General features: G+C 36.6%; 1 protein-coding gene across 1 annotated transcript; it reads left to right on the forward strand.

Annotated features, from left to right (window-relative positions):
- The first annotated feature begins 8,936 nt into the window (after positions 1 to 8,936).
- On the forward strand, positions 8,937 to 11,029 carry LOC132602864 (defensin-like protein). The gene is made up of 2 exons (XM_060315653.1): positions 8,937 to 9,096; positions 10,586 to 11,029. Exons 1-2 carry the CDS (start codon positions 9,033 to 9,035, stop codon positions 10,840 to 10,842), a joined length of 321 nt encoding a protein of 106 aa, XP_060171636.1. The 5' UTR covers positions 8,937 to 9,032; the 3' UTR covers positions 10,843 to 11,029.
- Positions 11,030 to 18,890: the final 7,861 nt, after the last annotated feature.

Consider the following 18,890-nt stretch of genomic DNA (forward strand, 5'->3'; position numbering starts at 1 on the left):
AGATTCAAATGTCTAATCAAGGGAAGGTTTATGAAAATCGGCAATACAATTTCTCGGGAACATCTTTGTGATGAACCCGAAAAATTGAGGGACTATTTGTATGGGTAAAAAATTGCACTTAACACATGGACCAACATGTATTCAACACGTGTTAGTTTATATAGTGACAAAGGGAACCCGATGATAATGTCGAGTAAAGCATTTGCGGAAAGATAGTTGACACCAACATTAAGGTCAACGAAGAGAGCATCAACGGAAACAACACACAAAACCCTTTTGATTACGCATTAAATAGAGTTAATACAGTAACGACAAAATGGTTTCTAACGACCAGAGTCAAGGAATTTAATGACAATCATTAATTCAACAATTAATGATTGTCTTTACATGCATATAACGGGAATAACCCCATATAGGACCAGACACCTAAAAATAGGATTTTCACTTGTATATCTAGGCATCCAAGATTGACTGAAAAATAGACTATTACTGATTATTCTCTGCTTATTACTATTAGCATTATCATTATCATTATTATCTTATCATCAAGTTCTCATTCATTCTGAGAGAATGAAGAAATCCATGACTGTTGTTCATCTACAATTGGCATAAGTTTACTTTTTCCTTTTATTTACTTATTCATTATTGATCTCTAAATATCTTGCGTGTGTTAATTCTAACATCTGAATCAAATTACTACCAACTGTGTTTAACCTTAAAAAAAATTCAACTATTTGGGTGAAATATGAATTTTGACTCAAAGATTATGTTTTTTTTTTCCTCTAAAATTTGTAAGTACTTGTGAATGATTTGTAGAGGTACAAGCTCAGAACATTTGCAAAGCAAAAAGCGAGACTTTCACAGGATTATGCATTACCGACTCGCCATGTAAACAAACTTGCATCAAGGAGAGGTTTACTGATGGACATTGTAGCAAACTCCAAAGAAGGTGCCTATGCACTAAGCCATGTGTATTTGATGAGAATATTTCAAATGAAGCTGAAACAACTTACACTAAGGAAGCGAAAACTCTGACTGAAGCTTTGATTGAAGAAGAGATCATGATGGAGTAATTAATAGAGCTTAAGTATTTAGTGTCACACATAATATTAAAGTGTTGCCTTTCTTAAGGGGAGCTTATAATGTCGTGTTCTTGGCCTCTAGTAGCCATTTAGCATACTAAATAAGTTGTGCCACATTAATCCTTTTTTAATCTTGCACCAAGTTTATGTATGTTTTAATGAAAAATGACTTCCTATGGAATTTGTACTGAGTTATCTAATCACTTTCTGTCACGATTTGTTTTCTGAATAAGCCGCGATTAACATTCAGTGCCTCAACTTGATCAAACGAGACTTATTATTTAACTCTATTATGCTTATGCAACAACACAATACATTTCAAAGTACAAAATATATGTTCAGAATTTTTCATTAGAATGGAAGTTTAACTCTGAAATGAATTGTGAAATAACTTCTAAAATACTGATAACTAATAATATGTGTATTGTGATACCATAACCGAACATACACAATTTATGGAGCCTCTATACTAACAAAATTGTTGTACTGCTCAAAACATGAGTTCCCTGACTAGTTCTCAAATCTCCATAAGAAATAATAAATGACTGACTATGAAGAAAAAAAGACTCCATGAAACAACGTAGATCTAAATAATAGCTGCTGGATTGAGGGGGGACTTAACATGTTGTCTGCTCATTCATAAATCCTGCACTTACATTGAACTAATAGGTCAATGTAAATTTACATAAAGAGAATGTTGGTACATCAACTAGAATGCATGAACAAGCATAGTGGTAGACCATGGAAAGGTAGTTGAGAAACGAAATAGTAGAGAGAGGATTTTTGTTATTCATTTATTTTGAATTGTCTTACACAATGAAGGGAAATGAGATATTTGTAGAGTAATTAGTCCAGCTGCACTACAGCTGGCATACATGTGATCATTGCACTCAAACCCATATAACAGCCTAATGATCACTATCCTAACTAACTCTATTAACCTTCACTACGTGATATACAGGAATATACCTAATATACATCAGAGTATACATGTTGTTTTCACACTCCCCTTCAAGATGGTGGGTGAAACACATCTATCACTCCCATATTGGACAAGAGCATGTGATGTTGTGATACTCCTAGACCCTTTGTAAGTAAATCAGCCAACTGCATTTTTGTGTTGACATAGGTTGGCAAGATGGTCCCATCTTCGAACTTCTCCCTTACAAAATGACAATCAATTTCAATTTTCTTCATTCATTCATGGAATATGGGATTCCCTGCTATTTGTATGGCAGCTTTTCTATCACAATATACCTTTGTGGGAAGCTTCACATCAACCTCCAAGTCCTTTAGCAAACCTGTTAACCAAAGAATCTCAAAGACTGCTGAAGCCATGCTTCTATACTCGACTTCAGCTGAGATTCTACTTATTGTATGTTGTTTTTTGGACTTCCAGGAGATTAATGAATGTCCAAGTTGTACAACAAATCCTGTCACTGATCTCCTAGTGTTAGGACATGATGCCTAGTCTGAGTCACAGAAGGTTGTCATCTCTTCAATGGAATTCCTTCTCAGTAGTATGCCTAATCCTGGTGATCTCTTGAGATATCTCACCACTCTTAATGCTGCATCCCAATGAGACTTCTTTGGCATCTGCATGAACTGGCTTAAAACTTGTACAACAAAGCAAATATATGGTCTTGTAATAGTCAAATAAATCAGTTTGCCTACTAACTTCTGATATTTGCCTATGTCCTCTAGTATTGGATCATCCATTTTCTTTCCTGTTGAATCATCTTCCTTGTCACATGTTGCATCATATTCAATTGATGTTAGTCTACCATTTACTTCCAATAGTGTGGAAGCTAGTTTTGCTCCACTAAGTCCCAACTCAGAAATTAATTCTAGTGTATATTTCCTCTGATTGAGTAATATCCCAAGTTTTTATCTCATCACCTCTATTCCAAGGAAGTACTTCAGCACTCCTAGATCCTTGACTTTGAACTGGCTATGCAAGTACTTCTTTGTCTGTTCCACCAGGCCAGAACTATTTCCTGTTATCAGTAGATCATCAACATATATCAAGATGATGACAATATCTCTTCCCTGTCTGTACCCAGCATGTACTAATGCAGAGGTTAACTTGATATTCTATTGCCTTGAAGGTAGCTTTAGCCCATATAGTGATTTCAAAAGTCTGCATACTTTAGTCTCCCTTTGTCTTTGAAATCCCTGAGGCAATGACATATATACTTCTTCATGAAAATCTCCTTGGAGAAATGCATTGTTGACATCCATTTGAAATAGTTCCCAATCATGTGATGCTGCTATGCTGATTACTGGTCTTACTGTGACCATTTTTGCTACAGGTGAGAAGGTTTCATGATAATCCAAACCATCTCTCTATGTGTAGCCTTTGGCCACTAGCCTTGCTTTGTACTTATCTACCTCTCCATTGCCTTCAAATTCATCTTGTATACCCACTTGGATCCAATAGTTTGCTTTCCTAGTGGCAACTCCACCAATTCCCAGGTATTGTTATCAACCAGTGCTTCAATCTCTTTCTACATTGCCTCTATCCACACCTTCTCCTTTGAGGCTTCATGAAAATTTTTGGGCTCAACAGTACTAGAAAAACACTTCAAGAATGCTTCTTAAGATGACGACAAATGAGTGTATGATATATGGTCAGAAATAGGATATGCACAATGACCGTTGTTTTGAGGAGTCACCACATAGTCTTTATGCCAAATTGGTGGTTTGACAGATCTGGCTGGTCTGTCATGATTCTCTTGCATTATTGGCATTGGTGCATCAACTTCTTCATGTTGCTGCAGTATTTGTGTTTGTGCTATTAACTCCTTTTGATCTACCTCTTCTTGTGCTGCATGGGACTGCTCTTCAGTCACCCCTCCTGCCTCAAATAAGTCATCATTTTCAGCATTGTTAGTGTCAAGGACTGGCATAACATCATCCTGATATGTGGATGGTGTTTGTGCCACCTCTTCAAGAAAAAGTAGAGAAGTAGCGCCATTAGAGTCAAGATCACTACCAGTCTCATTTTCTACATCAACCTTTTCATGATGAAGCAGGAACATGTCATTTGTGCTTGATATAGAGTCTTGCTTAAAAGGGAAAAGGAATTCCCTAAAAATCACATCTCTACTGATGAAGATAGCCTTTGTATTGAGATCAAATAACCTATAGCCCTTCTCAGTTACAGAATAACTAACAAGGACAGATTTCCTAGCCCTTGGATCAAATTTGTCTCCCTTTGGCAACTGGCTTGCATAACAAATGCATCCAAACACCCTTAAGTGTTCAATGCTTGGTGACTTCTCAAACAATTTCTTATATGGACTCTTCCTATCTAGGACTAAGGTAGGAAGTTTGTTGATCAAATATACAGCAGGTCTCACACAATCACCCCAGAAACTTATTGGAACCCCACTTTAGAATCTTAAGGCTTTAGCAACTTCTAAGATGTGCCTATGTTTCCTTTCTACTGTTCCATTTTGCTGAGGTGTATATGGACAACTAGTTTGATAAATAATGCCATGTTGGGCAAACAGATTCACACAATTTGTGTTAAAAAAAACTGTGTGCCATTATCTGACCTGAGTGTCTTAATGATGCAACCAAACTGATTTTTTATCAAATTTATGAAATCTGATAAGACAGGAAACACTTTTTGTTTTGAATTAATGAGACAAATACAAGTATATCTGCTGTAATCATCTACTAAAGTCATAAAGTAATGCTTATTATCATAAGTTGCTTTCTGATATGGTCCCCATAGATCAGCATGCACAATTTGGAAACAAGCAACAGTGTTATGCTTACTTAAAGGAAATTTCAGTCTATGATGTTTGGACAAAGGACATACTTCACACTTATCCTGAATATCAGACCCTACTTTAGACTTCAATGATGGAATATATATGCTTCATTGCACTTCCTGAAGGATATCCCAATCTAAGATGCCACAGGACTCCTTCTTTATTGGGATTGTGGACATTATCAGCTGCATGTGCACTTATTTGTTTTGAGTCCTGCAATAATACAAACCTTTTCTTTCTCTACCCATCCCCATAACCTTGCCATTGAAGATTCCCTGAAACACATATAAATCAGGCAAGAATATTGTTGCACAACATAGTTCCTTGGTGAGTTTAGATACTGAGAGCAAGTTAAATTTGAAGTTTGGAACATGTAATACATTTTGAATCTTATGTCCTTCTAAGATCATAGCATTTCCTGTACTTTCTATGTGAGATTTCCCTCCTGTAGGTATTTGCACTTGGTTCCTTTGTGATCAGATAGGTCTTTAAGTGCATGCAGTAGTTTTTTACAAGGTGTTATGTGATGGGATGCTCCTGAGTCAACTATCCATTCATATGCTATTGTATTGGACAATAAATAAGTTATACCTGCCATGTTGGACACACACTTTTCAGTTCCTGATTCATCCAACTTGTTCAACACCTCCTGATACTGTTAGGGAGTGAACAAGCCACCAGTTTGATGTTGTGAACTGCTAGACTCTCCTGCATTCCCATCAGTGGTAGTTGAATTTGCATAAGGCTTGAAGTCACCAGGTTGTCCTTGTCTCTTCTTGCTTTTGATATTTGCAGGATATCCAACTAATCTATATCAATCTTTGGTCTTGTGTCCTTGGTAACCACACTCTCCATAAGGTGGACCATAGAAACCTGACTGTGTAGCTTCCCTCCTGTACCTATTTCCTTGATTTCTTCCTGCTAACATAGTCAAAGCCACTGTATGACCAGTATCCACCACTCCTAAAGCTCTTTGACTCTCTTCTTGTGTTGCTACTGCATAGGCTTCATTTACTGTAACATCATTTCCTTTTGCAAATAAATTTCTCCTTATGTTGCTATAACGTTCATTCAGTCCCATCAGAAACTGTATTAGCCTTTGAGCTTTAAGGTGATCTATATAGTGTTTGGATTCATCACAGCATGAAGGTAAAGGCACAATGACATCCAATTCATCCCAGAGTTTCTTCATCTTAGAATAGTAAGCAGTTACTGTGTCATTTCCTTGTTTCAAATTCACTATATCTGTCTATATATGATAGATCCTAGTGAGGTTAGATCTGTCAAATCTCTCATTAAACTCATCCCATACCTTCTTAGCATTTGCAGCATAGATGATGCTTGGTAGTAGCTTACTCGAAACTGTACTTCCTATCCACGATAGCACTATAGCATCACACTTCTCCCACAATTCTTCTAAATCTGTTTTGCCTTTGTAGGTACTTTTGACACAAGTTCCATTTATGAATCCTAACTTTCCTTTTCCTCTTAGTGCTAGTTTCATGGATCTACTCCATAATATGTAATTCTTTGGACCCGTAAGTTTAGTAGGTATCAATATCATACCTGGTACACAGTGTTTAAAAAGGTAGGGGCGTAAGATAGGGCGTTTCACATATGCTTCGGTGAGGCGTAAGCCCCGAGGCACGGGGCGTAAGCCCCATGGGTATTTAATTTTTTGTATTTTATAAAATAATATAATTATAATAAATATTTATAAATAGGTAAAATTACATAAAAAATAAAAGAAAAGTATGTATGTATATATATAACCTTACAAGTATAAACAATACAATGAAATAAAAGTTATTATAAAATGCAAATCAACTCTAACATCTTAACGTTCAAACAATGAAAAAATCACAATTTGTTAAAACAATATTACTAACATACTATTCATTGTATCTCCTTATAAACAACTTTATCAATATTATAATTGAAATGTAACTCCTTCATGAATAAAAATAAAATTACTTTCAAATAGATAAATAATAAAATATGATAATTTTGATACATAGGACAAAAGACCAATGACAAGTGAAAATTCACAATTCGGTTATGTATTCTTAAAAGAAATATTAAGTGATATTCACCCTCACGATGTTCTCATATAGTAAATATGCAATACTACGACTTGTTATTTGAGTTGTACCCAATCTTCATATTTCGGTAAATGAAAAATTATTAAGTATCAATCATTTGTTAAAGAATTATGAGGGTCAACGGTTTTAATTAAGGAATTTAACATATAATTGTGTAAGAACTGTTAGGCGAGCCCCGAGCGTTGGGCGTTAGGCGTGTTTAGGGTGTACAATCGGGCGCTTAGGGCGTAAGTCTCGCAGGAATTAAGCCCCGCACGTAAGCCCTGGGGCATTTGGCTAGTGCCCCCCCCCCCCCCCCCCCCGGGACGAGCCCCGAGGCGAGTCCTAGAACTGCCTTTTAAAACACTGCCGGTACATCTGAGGATTGCAAGTAAAGAGGATGATGTTGATCAATGGTGACTGTCGCGGTTTCTTCTCCCATTTTCTTTGTTTAAGCTTTCAATTACACTCTCCAATGGAGTTTGATTTGCCCAGTGTTTGATCGATTGATCACTGCCCTGATACCATGTTAATTATTCAACTAGAATGCATGAACAAGCATAGTAGTCGACCATGGAAAGGTAGTTGAGAAACGAAAGAGTAGAGAGTGGATTTTTGTTATTCACTTATTTTGAATTGTCTTACACAATAGTTAGTCCAATTGTACTACAGCTGGCATACATGCGATCATTGCACTCAAACCCATATAACAACCTAATGATCACTATCCTAACTAACTCCAATAACCTTCACTATGTGATATATAGGAATATACCTAATATACATCAGAGTATACATGCTGTTTTCACAATAGAGTTGGAAAAAAATAGTCAATTAGTGTCTTAGTTTTCTAAGATGATACTTATTGTGGGACAATTCTTTTTAGTGAAGGTGACACTTATTATGAGACAAAGGGAGTATATGTTTATTCATGTTCTTTGATGGTATAATAACAAGAGTAAATGATTTTTACTTGAAATGGAAACGTGTCCATTGATAAGCCTTTTTTATTGGACGTATATACGAGTGCAACAGTTCATCACAAGTTATATGATAAGAGCACTTTTGGGCTCGATGATGGCGTAGTCGAGGGAGAACTGGGTCATTGCTCTTTTCCCTTGCCTCTCTCACATAAAGTACGACAACACTCGACTAACTTTCTTCCCTAATCCAAATTAAAAGACTCTTTATATTGGCAGAGCCGGCTCAAGGGCCAAGCGGATAAAGAGACTGCTTTAGGCCCCATATTAATTAAGTAGTATATTAAAAGTCGGTCTTATGTAAATATTTTGCAAAAATCTAGTAAAGGGTATAAGATCTATAGAACTATTTGTTATGTAATTTAAAATTTATTTGTATATTTGGGAGAACAAAAGGGGTGTCTCAACTGGTGAGGGGTGTCTCCTTTGGGAGAACAAAAGGGGAGAGGTCACGGGTTCGATACCAGCCGCTGCAGCGTATATCGAATTGTCTGTGTCTCTTGCTCATACAATACCTGAGTATGTCATGTCATGCATGGGGTGCGGACCTGGGTCATCTAGGCGTACCAGGGGTCCCGCACAGTCGTCTGGTCGCATCCATACTGTGGGGTCCTCACAATGATCATGATTATTAAAAGTTGTGATGGAGTGGTAAGTACTCTTTATTTCTTAATCAGAGGTTTCGAGTTCTTTGATTGAGAGCATTTGACTCTCTAAAGTGAGACTTCTGGACACAAATCAAATTTGTTGAGCTCCAAAACGAATATCGAGTATGCCGGGTGAGAAGATAAAAAGAATTGATATGCATGAGGAAAAAGTTTTTTGGGTTATATCTGTATATCTCCAAACATCAAAATTACCTAAAACTACGGTGCAATAATAATTTGCTCCACACATTTATTGGCCCACTAAATTTATCTATTCTTGTTTTTTTTTTCTCTTTCAATAGATAAGTAAAACCTTACCTACCATCTATTTTAAAACCTTACCTACTCTTATTTCACTGCCTATAAATACCTCTATTGTGTTAGTGTTTATTCACAACTCATAATTGAAATATTTCTTAGTATTAATATTTCCTATCTCTTCCACTCATCCAAAGAGACTATGGCTCGCTCCGTTTGCTTCATGGCATTTCTGGTCTTGGCAATGATGGTCTTTGTTGCCTATGGTTTGTCTCCATCTATTCCTTTAAATTAAATCCTGATACAAATAAAAAAAAAAATAATGCGTAATATTACTCTATTTCAATGGTTTGTTATGTTTGGCTTTGAGGAATTAATGATGAAGAAACTTGTATGTATTCCTCCAAAGAGTGTACAAGTAATTTTTCTTTAAGGATAGTAAACGAATTCACAGTTTAAAAGTTCACTATAGATGATTGATGGTTTTCAAAATCGTGAAAAAACTTTTTTATTGTAATTCCTCTAAATGTTAGACAAGCAATTAGGGGTGTACAAAGCAAACCGATAAACCGCACCAAACCGATAATCCGAACCAAACCGAGAAAAAAACTCGACTAGTAGTTTGGTTTGACTTGATTTGGTTTTAAAAAGAAAAACCCGAACACTACTGGTTTGGTTTGGTTTTAACTAAAAAAAGTCAAACCGAATCAAACCAACCCGACATTACATTTATAAAATTTCAAACACATTTTATACATAGAAATATTTATTTATAATGTAATTTATAAATTTTTCTTTAACTTTTTCATAATTTTTTGTCTTTTAACATATTATTTCAAGCTTGAAATTAGACTTTTGAATAGTTTAATAAGTTTTATAGCTCAATGATATTAGTAACTCAAATAAAACTTAACAAAAATCAAATCAATACTAATGCTAACAAAAGAAATTCATATCTAACACTGGAATAACAATAATTTTGATATCTATTCTTTAGTTTTATATTAGTTTAGAAAGTGAAAATGCATAACTTAATTTTATCTTTTTCTTTAATATTTAGTCATGTAATTAATACTTAGTAGCCGTACTTATTTTAGCATGACTTAGTACTTTTAGATTATGATCAGTTTTTACATGCCTTATAAATTAGTTGTATTTATTGTAGCATGACTTAGTACTTTTAGATTATGATAATTTTATTTTATGCAATTTCATTAATTTTTTTCATTGAATATTTTAGTACAATGTCATCTCTCATCACGTTTTGTGTTATTTTCTTAATAGATATCTTAATTAGATCGTTGTATCTTACTAGGACTAAAGAAATAGTTGAAGTATAAGTTATATGTTTTGTATGAAGACTTTACCGGAAAAAACCCGAAAAACCCGAGCAACCCGAAAAAACCGAGAAAATCCGAGGTTGAAAAACCCGACTTTTGTTGGTTTGGTTTGGTTTATAGATTTAAAAACCCGATGCAATTGATTTGGTTTGGTCTTTAAAAAATCCGAACTAACCCGGTCCATGTACACCCCTACAAGCAATCTCTACATAAAAAAGTTGGATTTAGCTACGAAGCTTGTCTCTAGTCTGTCACTAAATAGCTCTTAGTTTATTTTTAGCTAAATAGGATTAATAATGCATTTTGTTGTTTAACTACATAATTTATCTATGCCTAATTCCTATTTTTAGTGGTGAATATTTCTTTCGATTTTTTCTTCTTCTAACATTTGTAAGTACCTGTGAATGATTTGTAGAGGTGCAAGCTCAGAACATTTGCAAAGCAAAAAGCCAGACTTTTAAAGGAATATGCATTACCGACAGTTCATGCAGAAAAGCTTGCATCACAGAGAAGTTTACTGATGGACATTGTAGCAAACTCCAAAGAAAATGCCTATGCACTAAGCCATGTGTATTTGATGAGAATATTTCAAATGAAGCTAAGTTGACTTTGACTGAGAAAGCAAAAACTTTAACTGAAGTTGTGCTTGAAGAAGAGATCATGATGGAGTAATGAAGACAGATTAAGTATTTAATGTCACACAAAATAATAAAGTGTTGCCTTTCTTAAAGGGTATGTTGTGTTCTTGGCCTCTAGTAGCCGTTAGCACACTGAATAAGTTGTGACACGTTGACCCTCTTTTAATCTTGTACAAGGTTCATGTATGTTGTAATGAAAAATTATCGTGTACTGTCTTTCATTGTATTTCAATCACACACGTTTAGCACTTTCTATCACAACCTGTCTTCTAAACGAACTATGGTTGGCATTCCTGCCTTTGTTGGGAATAAAATAGACCCGCAAAAATAATATTCACGGTATTAGTGATAAACGCGGAACACTAAGTTATGGTTAAATCAGCAAGAATAAAATGCAGCAATAATGACACCAAGATTTTACGTGGAAACCCTTCTGAATAAGGGAAAAACCACGGCCAAGAGGAGCAGCTGATATCACTATAGTAAGGAATTTTACACTGTGTAGTCACGAGTATAAATACTCCAAAGACCACTACACACTCAAAAAGAAAAACACTCTTTTGATTTTTCCCACCTCACTACAATATCACTCACACTCTATTTTTCTTCACAGACTATTTTCTTACAGTCTATGGAATACCTCACTTTGCTCTCACTCAGATGTATTGTCTGAGATTTTGGTGTGTATAGCAAATGATCTTGGTGTATAGCAAATGATCTTGGTGTATTACAAATGAACCATAAGCTGCCTATTTATAGGAATGAATTTCCTATGATGAGGTAAGCGCTTACGTCACGACTATGATGAGGTAAGCGCTTACGTCACGACTATGATGAGGTAAGCGCTTACATCACGAAAATGTGAACAAAAGAATTGGCTTGTTGGACAATTCCACAATTGCTACAAATGTGATTTTGTCAAAGGAAGAAAAATCTTCCTTCCTTAAAATATGGGATAGGGGACTGGACCCCACAAATCTCCCCCTCCAGTCCCATTCACCTGAAGGAGGGTACACTGGCTTCTAATTTGAGTGCATGCCGACAAGTTCTTTGCACAATTCGAACTTGTCTCTCGGTACCGCCTTGGTCAGCATATCTGCAGGACTTTCATTCGTGTGAATCTTCTTGACTTGGAACAATTCGCTTTCCAATTGCTCACGAATCCAATGATATCTGACATCGATGTGTTTTGTTCTCGCATGGTACATGGAGTTCTTGATCAAGTCTATTACACTCTGACTGTCACAATAAACAACATACTCTATTTGCTGCAATCCAAGTTCTTGAAGGAATCTCTTGAGCCATATCATCTCTTTGCCAGCTTCAGTAGCCGCAATATACTCCGCTTCCGTTGTAGATAGTGCGACACACTTCTGCAACTTTGACTGCCATGATATAGCTCCCCCTGAAAAAGTAAACAGATATCCAGTAGTGGATTTTCTGTTATCAAGGTCACCTGCCATATCAGAATCTGTATAGCCCTTCAAAATTGGATTTGATCCTCCAAAACACAAGCATTCATCTGATCTTCCTCTTAGATACCTGAGTATCCACTTCACAGCTTCCCAATTCTCTTTCCCAAGATTTTCGAGAAATCTGCTAACAACACCGACTGCATGAGCAATATCTGGTCGAGTGCATACCATTGCATACATTAAACTTCCGACGGCAGAGGAATAAGGAATCTTGGCCATTCTCTGTTTTTCCTCTGTTGTTGTAGGACACATCTTTTTGCTCAATTTCAGATGACCAGGAAGAGGTGTGCTAACCCACTTAGCACTCTTCATATTGAAGCGCTCTAGTACACGTTCTATGTACTTTTTGTGCGACAAATAAAGCTTCTTTTCATCTCTCGAACGAGTAATTCTCATGCCCAAAATCTGCTTAGCATGACCCAAGTCTTTCATTGAAAAAGACTTACTCAACTGTTTCTTCAACTCGTCAATTCTGGAAGCATTTTTGCCTACAATCAACATATCATCCACATATAGCAGAAGGATGATAAAGTCACCATCAGAAAATCTTTGGACAAACACACAGTGATCTGAAGAAGTCTTCTTGTAACCTTGCTCCCCCATAACAGACTCAAACTTCTTGTACCACTGTCTGGGAGCTTGCTTCAATCCATAGAGACTCTTCTTGAGTTTGCATACAAGATTTTCTTTACCTTTTGCCTTGAAGCCTTCAGGTTGTTCCATATAAATCTCCTCTTCTAAGTCACCGTGAAGAAAAGCAGTCTTCACATCCATCTGCTCAATCTCCAAATCAAGACTAGCAGTCAAACCAAGAACTGTCCGAATGGAGGACATTTTCACGACAGGAGAAAATATTTCGTCAAAGTCAATACCTTTCCTTTGACCAAATCCCTTAACAACCAATCTAGCTTTGTATCTGGGCTTCAAGCTGTGTTCTTCGGCTTTAACTTTGAACACCCACTTGTTCTTCAAAGCTCTCATGCCCTTAGGCAAGTTCACCAACTCATAAGTATGGTTCTCATGCAGAGATTTCATCTCATCTTGCATGGCTTCAATCCATTGATCCTTGTGCTCATTTTCCATGGCCTCCTCATAACATTCAGGTTCTCCCCCATCAGTGAGTAATACATACTCATTAGGTGAATAACGGGAAGAAGGAACATGCTGTCTAGTAGACCTTCTAAGTGGAATATCTGACTCATCCACGACTTCATGAGTAAGAGCATCTACTTCATCAATAGCAACATCATTATCATCATCAACATGCTGATCTGGAACATGATTCTGGGCATCACCATCGTCATCGAGCCCACCAACTTCATCAGCATTTTTATGAGGAACTTGATCAAGATTAACTAAACCTTCAGAACTTGAAGTTTTATCTTCTCCGCTTTGTTAATATCTTCAATGGTTTGATCCTCCATGAAGATAACATCACGGCTTCTCACAACCTTCTTCTCAATTGGATCATATAGCCTGTAACCAAACTCATCAAGGCCATAACCAATGAAGATGGACTGCCTTGTCTTGGCAGTTAATTTCGACCTTTCATCTTTAGGCACATGTACAAAAGCTTTACAACCAAACACTTTCAAGTGGTCATAGGAAACATCCTTTCCATACCAAACTCTGTTTGGAACATCACTTTGCAAAGCAACCGCAGGGGATAGATTAATAACATGTGCAGCGGTCAATAAAGCCTCACCCCAAAAGGAATTCGGCAACTTTGCTTCAGAAAGCAAACATCTTACTATTTCCATCAAGGTCCTGTTCATCCTCTCTGCTAAACCATTAAGCTGAGGAGTCTTAGGAGGAGTCTTCTGGTGTCTGATACCCTGTTGCTTGCAGTATTCGTCAAACGGTCCACAATATTCACCACTGTTATCAGTACGAATACACTTCAGCTTCTTTCCAGTTTCTCTTTCAATTGAGGCCTGAAACTGCTTAAAGACACCCAACACTTGGTCTTTAGTCTTTAAGACGTAGACCCAAAGTTTCCTTGAGAAATCATCAATAAAGGTAGCAAAATAAAATGCACCACCCAAAGTCCTTGTCTTCATTGGACCACATAAATCTGAATGCACCAACTCAAGCAACTCTGTCTTTCTTGAAGGAGGATGAGACTTGAAAGAAACTCTATTTTGTTTTCCAGCCAAGCAGTGCTCACACTTTTCTAATTTAGCACTTTCGAAATTTGACAATAATTTCTTTTTGGCCAGAACATTTAGTCCTTTCTCGCTAATGTGGCTAAGCCTCTTATGCCATAACGTTGAAGAGCTATTGCTCTCAACTGCATTCACCATATCAACACAGGTAGAGGCCGTAGTCCAGTATAGACCACGACGTTTTTCGCCACGAGCCACAATCATGAAACCTTTAGTAAGCTTCCACTTTCCAGCACCATTGGTACTGACATATCCCTCATCATCCAAAACACCAACAGAGATCAAGTGCAAACGAATATCAGGTGCATGCTTTACATTGTTTAAAACTAGTTTAGTTCCAGTACTAGTTTTCAAACAAATCGTTCCAACACCAGCCACCCTAGATATAGTCTCATTACCCATACTCAAAGTTCCAAAGTCACCCGGAGTATAGGATGAGAAAAATTCCTTCCTTGATGTCACATGAGATGCGGCACCACTGTCCACAACCCAGCTTGACTCATCACAAGCAATGTTTATCAGATCCGCATCAAGGACAGTAACAAGATCTTCTGTAGTGACAGCGGCAACACGATTGCCATCTTCTTTCTTTTCCTCCTTATCTCTATTTTCCTTTTTCAAAATCCGGCAGAACTTCTTTGTGTGCCCTTTTTTCCCGCAATGATAGCAATCAATATCTTTAAGTCTGCTTCTGGATTTGCTTCTATGATGTTCTCTATTTTGAGAACCACGATTCTTGCCTCTCCCCCTAGTGTCAGTCACCAAGACATCTGATGAGGAGGAACCTTGAGATTTTCTTCTCATCTCTTCATTTAAAAGACTGCTCTTGGCAAGATCCATAGAGATCACACCATCCGGAGCAGAATTTGATAATGAAGTTCTAATAATTTCCCAAGAATCTGGTAGGGAACCAAGTAGAAACAAGCCTTGAATTTCTTCATCAAAATTAATGCCCATAGCAGATAACTGGTTCATGATCCCCTGAAAAATATTCAGATGATCTGTCATTGCGGAACCATCGTGGTATTTTAAACTCAGCATTTTCTTTATCAGAAACATCTTGTTGTTACCAGTTTTTCGAGCATACAAACTTTCAAGATGCTCCCATAGGGTCCGAGCATGTGTCTCTCCAGAAATATGGTTCAACACATTATCATCAACCCACTGTCCAATAAAGCCGCAAACCTGCCGCTGCAACAAATTCCACTCTTCATCTGATTTATTATCAGGCTTTTTATTTCCAAAGACAGGTTGATGAAAATTCTTGACATAGAGCAAATCTTCCATTTTGCCCTTCCAAATGGCATAATTTATGCCACTCAAAGTAACCATTCTACTAGTGTTGGCTTCCATTGTTTATCACAAATACAAATACTATTTTATTCGAAGACCAAAGTAATTCTTTTCTGATGTGGAAGTTCAGACTGTGCTGCAACCACAGAGCATACTCAGACAGAACCTTGGCTCTGATACCACTTGTTGGGAATAAAATAGACCCGCAAAAATAATATTCACGGTATTAGTGATAAACGCGGAACACTAAGTTATGGTTAAATCAGCAAGAATAAAATGCAGCAATAATGACACCAAGATTTTACGTGGAAACCCTTCTGAATAAGGGAAAAACCACGGCCAAGAGGAGCAGCTGATATCACTATAGTAAGGAATTTTACACTGTGTAGTCACGAGTATAAATACTCTAAAGACCACTACACACTCAAAAAGAAAAACACTCTTTTGATTTTTCCCACCTCACTACAATATCACTCACACTCTATTTTTCTTCACAGACTATTTTCTTACAGTCTATGGAATACCTCACTTTGCTCTCACTCAGATGTATTGTCTGAGATTTTGGTGTGTATAGCAAATGATCTTGGTGTATTACAAATGAACCATAAGCTGCCTATTTATAGGAATGAATTTCCTATGATGAGGTAAGCGCTTACGTCACGACTATGATGAGGTAAGCGCTTACATCACGACTATGATGAGGTAAGCGCTTACGTCACGAAAATGTGAACAAAAGAATTGGCTTGTTGGCCAATTCCACAATTGCTACAAATGTGATTTTGTCAAAGGAAGAAAAATCTTCCTTCCTTAAAATATGGGATAGGGGACTGGACCCCACAGCGTTAACTTGATCGAGCGAACCTTCTACTCTATTTGAACCGTTTTAGCTCTGTCATTCTTATGCGGCTATACATACAATATATTTCAAACACAAATTTGTGTTCCATACTTATCATCTGAATGGATGTTTAGCTCTAATATAACTTTAAAATAACTTCTGGAATACTGACAAATAATAATATGTGCAATACAATATCATAATCCAATTAACCACAAAATAATGCAGAGCTCACCAATTGTTTCTGGAGTGAGGGAGAACCCAACTTGTGGTTTGTTCGTTCCTATTATATATCCGCCTACATGGACATAGGCCAATGTAGGATCAATAAAGAGAACACTTGTACACTAACTATTGGTACTATTTTCTCACTAAAGCTAGAGCGGTGCTTAAAAAACATGATGTACATAGAAGTATTCTGAGATTTCTCTAAAGCAACAAGCATGCGAAAATAATATTACTTTTGCGCAAAAGTATTTTCTCAAACATAATATTTAAAAAAATGTTCTTTCTTTCTTTCTTGGCCAAAGTCATAGATGAACCCACGAACTTGTCCTGATTTTCTATTTAGACCCCTCAACTAAAATGTAGATCATCTAAACCCCTGAACATAAGATAAACTGTGCTATTTGAACCCCTTGTGCCAGCTGGGCACACGCGTGAAGCTCACTTGCTATGACATAGAAAAATAGACCAATAAAAATAAGCCATGTCATGTTACCTGTTATAAAAAAAAATAAGCCATGTCAACAAAAAAAATTAATTTTAACAAAAACTCTATTTTAAAATCTATTTAAATAATTAAAACAATTTGAAAAACCCAACCCATCCTCTCCGATAGCCCACTTCACCGCCGCCACTGCCACCACTGATGTCGCTGCCTCCTCCGCCGCCGCCGCTTTCTTTTTTAAAACTTTTAATCATTAAAAATTAATTTTAACAAAAACTCTATTTAAATAATTAAAAAAATTGAAAAACCCAACCCATCCTCTCCGATAGCCCACTTCACTGCCGCCACTGCCACCACTGATGCCGCTGCCCCCGCCGCCCCCGCCGGGGCTTCAATTTTTCAATTTTTTAAATTATTTAAATAAATTTTAAAATAGAGTTTTTGTTAAAATTAATTTTTAATGATTAAAAATTTTAAAAAAGAAAGCGGCGACGGTGGAGGAGGCAGCGGCAGCAGTGGCGGCGGTGAAGTGGGCTATCGTAGAGGATGGGTTGGGTTTTTCAATTTTATTAATTATTTAAATAGAGTTTTTGTTAAAATTAATTTTTAATGATTAAAATTTTTTTTTAAAAAAAGAAAGCGGCGGCGACGGAGGCAGCGGCGGTGAAGTGGGCTATCGGAGAGAATGGGTTGAGTTTTTTAATTTTTTTAATTATTTAAATAGAGTTTTTGTTAAAATTAATTTTTAATGATTAAAAATTAAAAAAAAAAAAACATTTGGTCTCTCACGCTCTATTTAAAGCAGTGAGCTTCACGCGTGTGTCCAGCTGGCACGAGGGGTTCAAATGACACAGTTTATCTTATGTTCGGGGGTTCAGATGGTCAACATTTCAGTTGAGGAGTTTAAATAGAAAATCAGGACAAGTTTAAAGGTCCATATGACTTTAGCCTTCTTTCTTTCTTTCTTTCTTTCATGGAGTGTATTATTTGACTGACATATTCTGTAATACTCACAATTTGATCAGCCTGGGATTGATTCGAACCCGATCTACCGGACTCATCCTCGAGGTACCACTCGGTACAAGATTTTAGCATGTTCGTGTTTTACATCTCACTAGGACAAGTGTCTGAACCGACGGCACACTAATCTCCTACTCTAACACGAATATCGTTGGGGTAAATCACGATCTGACTATGGCTACAAACCCTTTTATGATCTGTTGGATCAAACTCTTTTCTAAAATGTTTCTTAATCCCTTGAGTTGATTTTTTTTAAAATGTGACACAGTTCACAAACCTTAATAGTGTAAAACAAAACGTGCTTCTCATGAGTTCTTGAACATACTTCTAGTTATCATGATTTAAAACATAATAAATCATGAAAATAAATCCTGAAATTTTGAGTAAAGCACTCATATTATGATATTTCAGCTTCTAAACAAATTTATAAACTTTCATGGATAATGAATGCTAGCGCGATTCAATTGCCATACACATCAAACACCTTAAAAGTATGGTTTATCTGAGTAACAAAGGGTCATATCAACTCACCTAAAAAATTTCTTTCGAGCCAAAGTAAGCTACAATGCAATTCTATGACGTCTAAATATTATCTACAGTAACATTATCATAAAATATCAT

Source organism: Lycium barbarum, chromosome 7 (genome assembly GCF_019175385.1).
Source record: "Lycium barbarum isolate Lr01 chromosome 7, ASM1917538v2, whole genome shotgun sequence".
In the NCBI taxonomy this organism is placed as follows: domain Eukaryota; kingdom Viridiplantae; phylum Streptophyta; class Magnoliopsida; order Solanales; family Solanaceae; genus Lycium; species Lycium barbarum.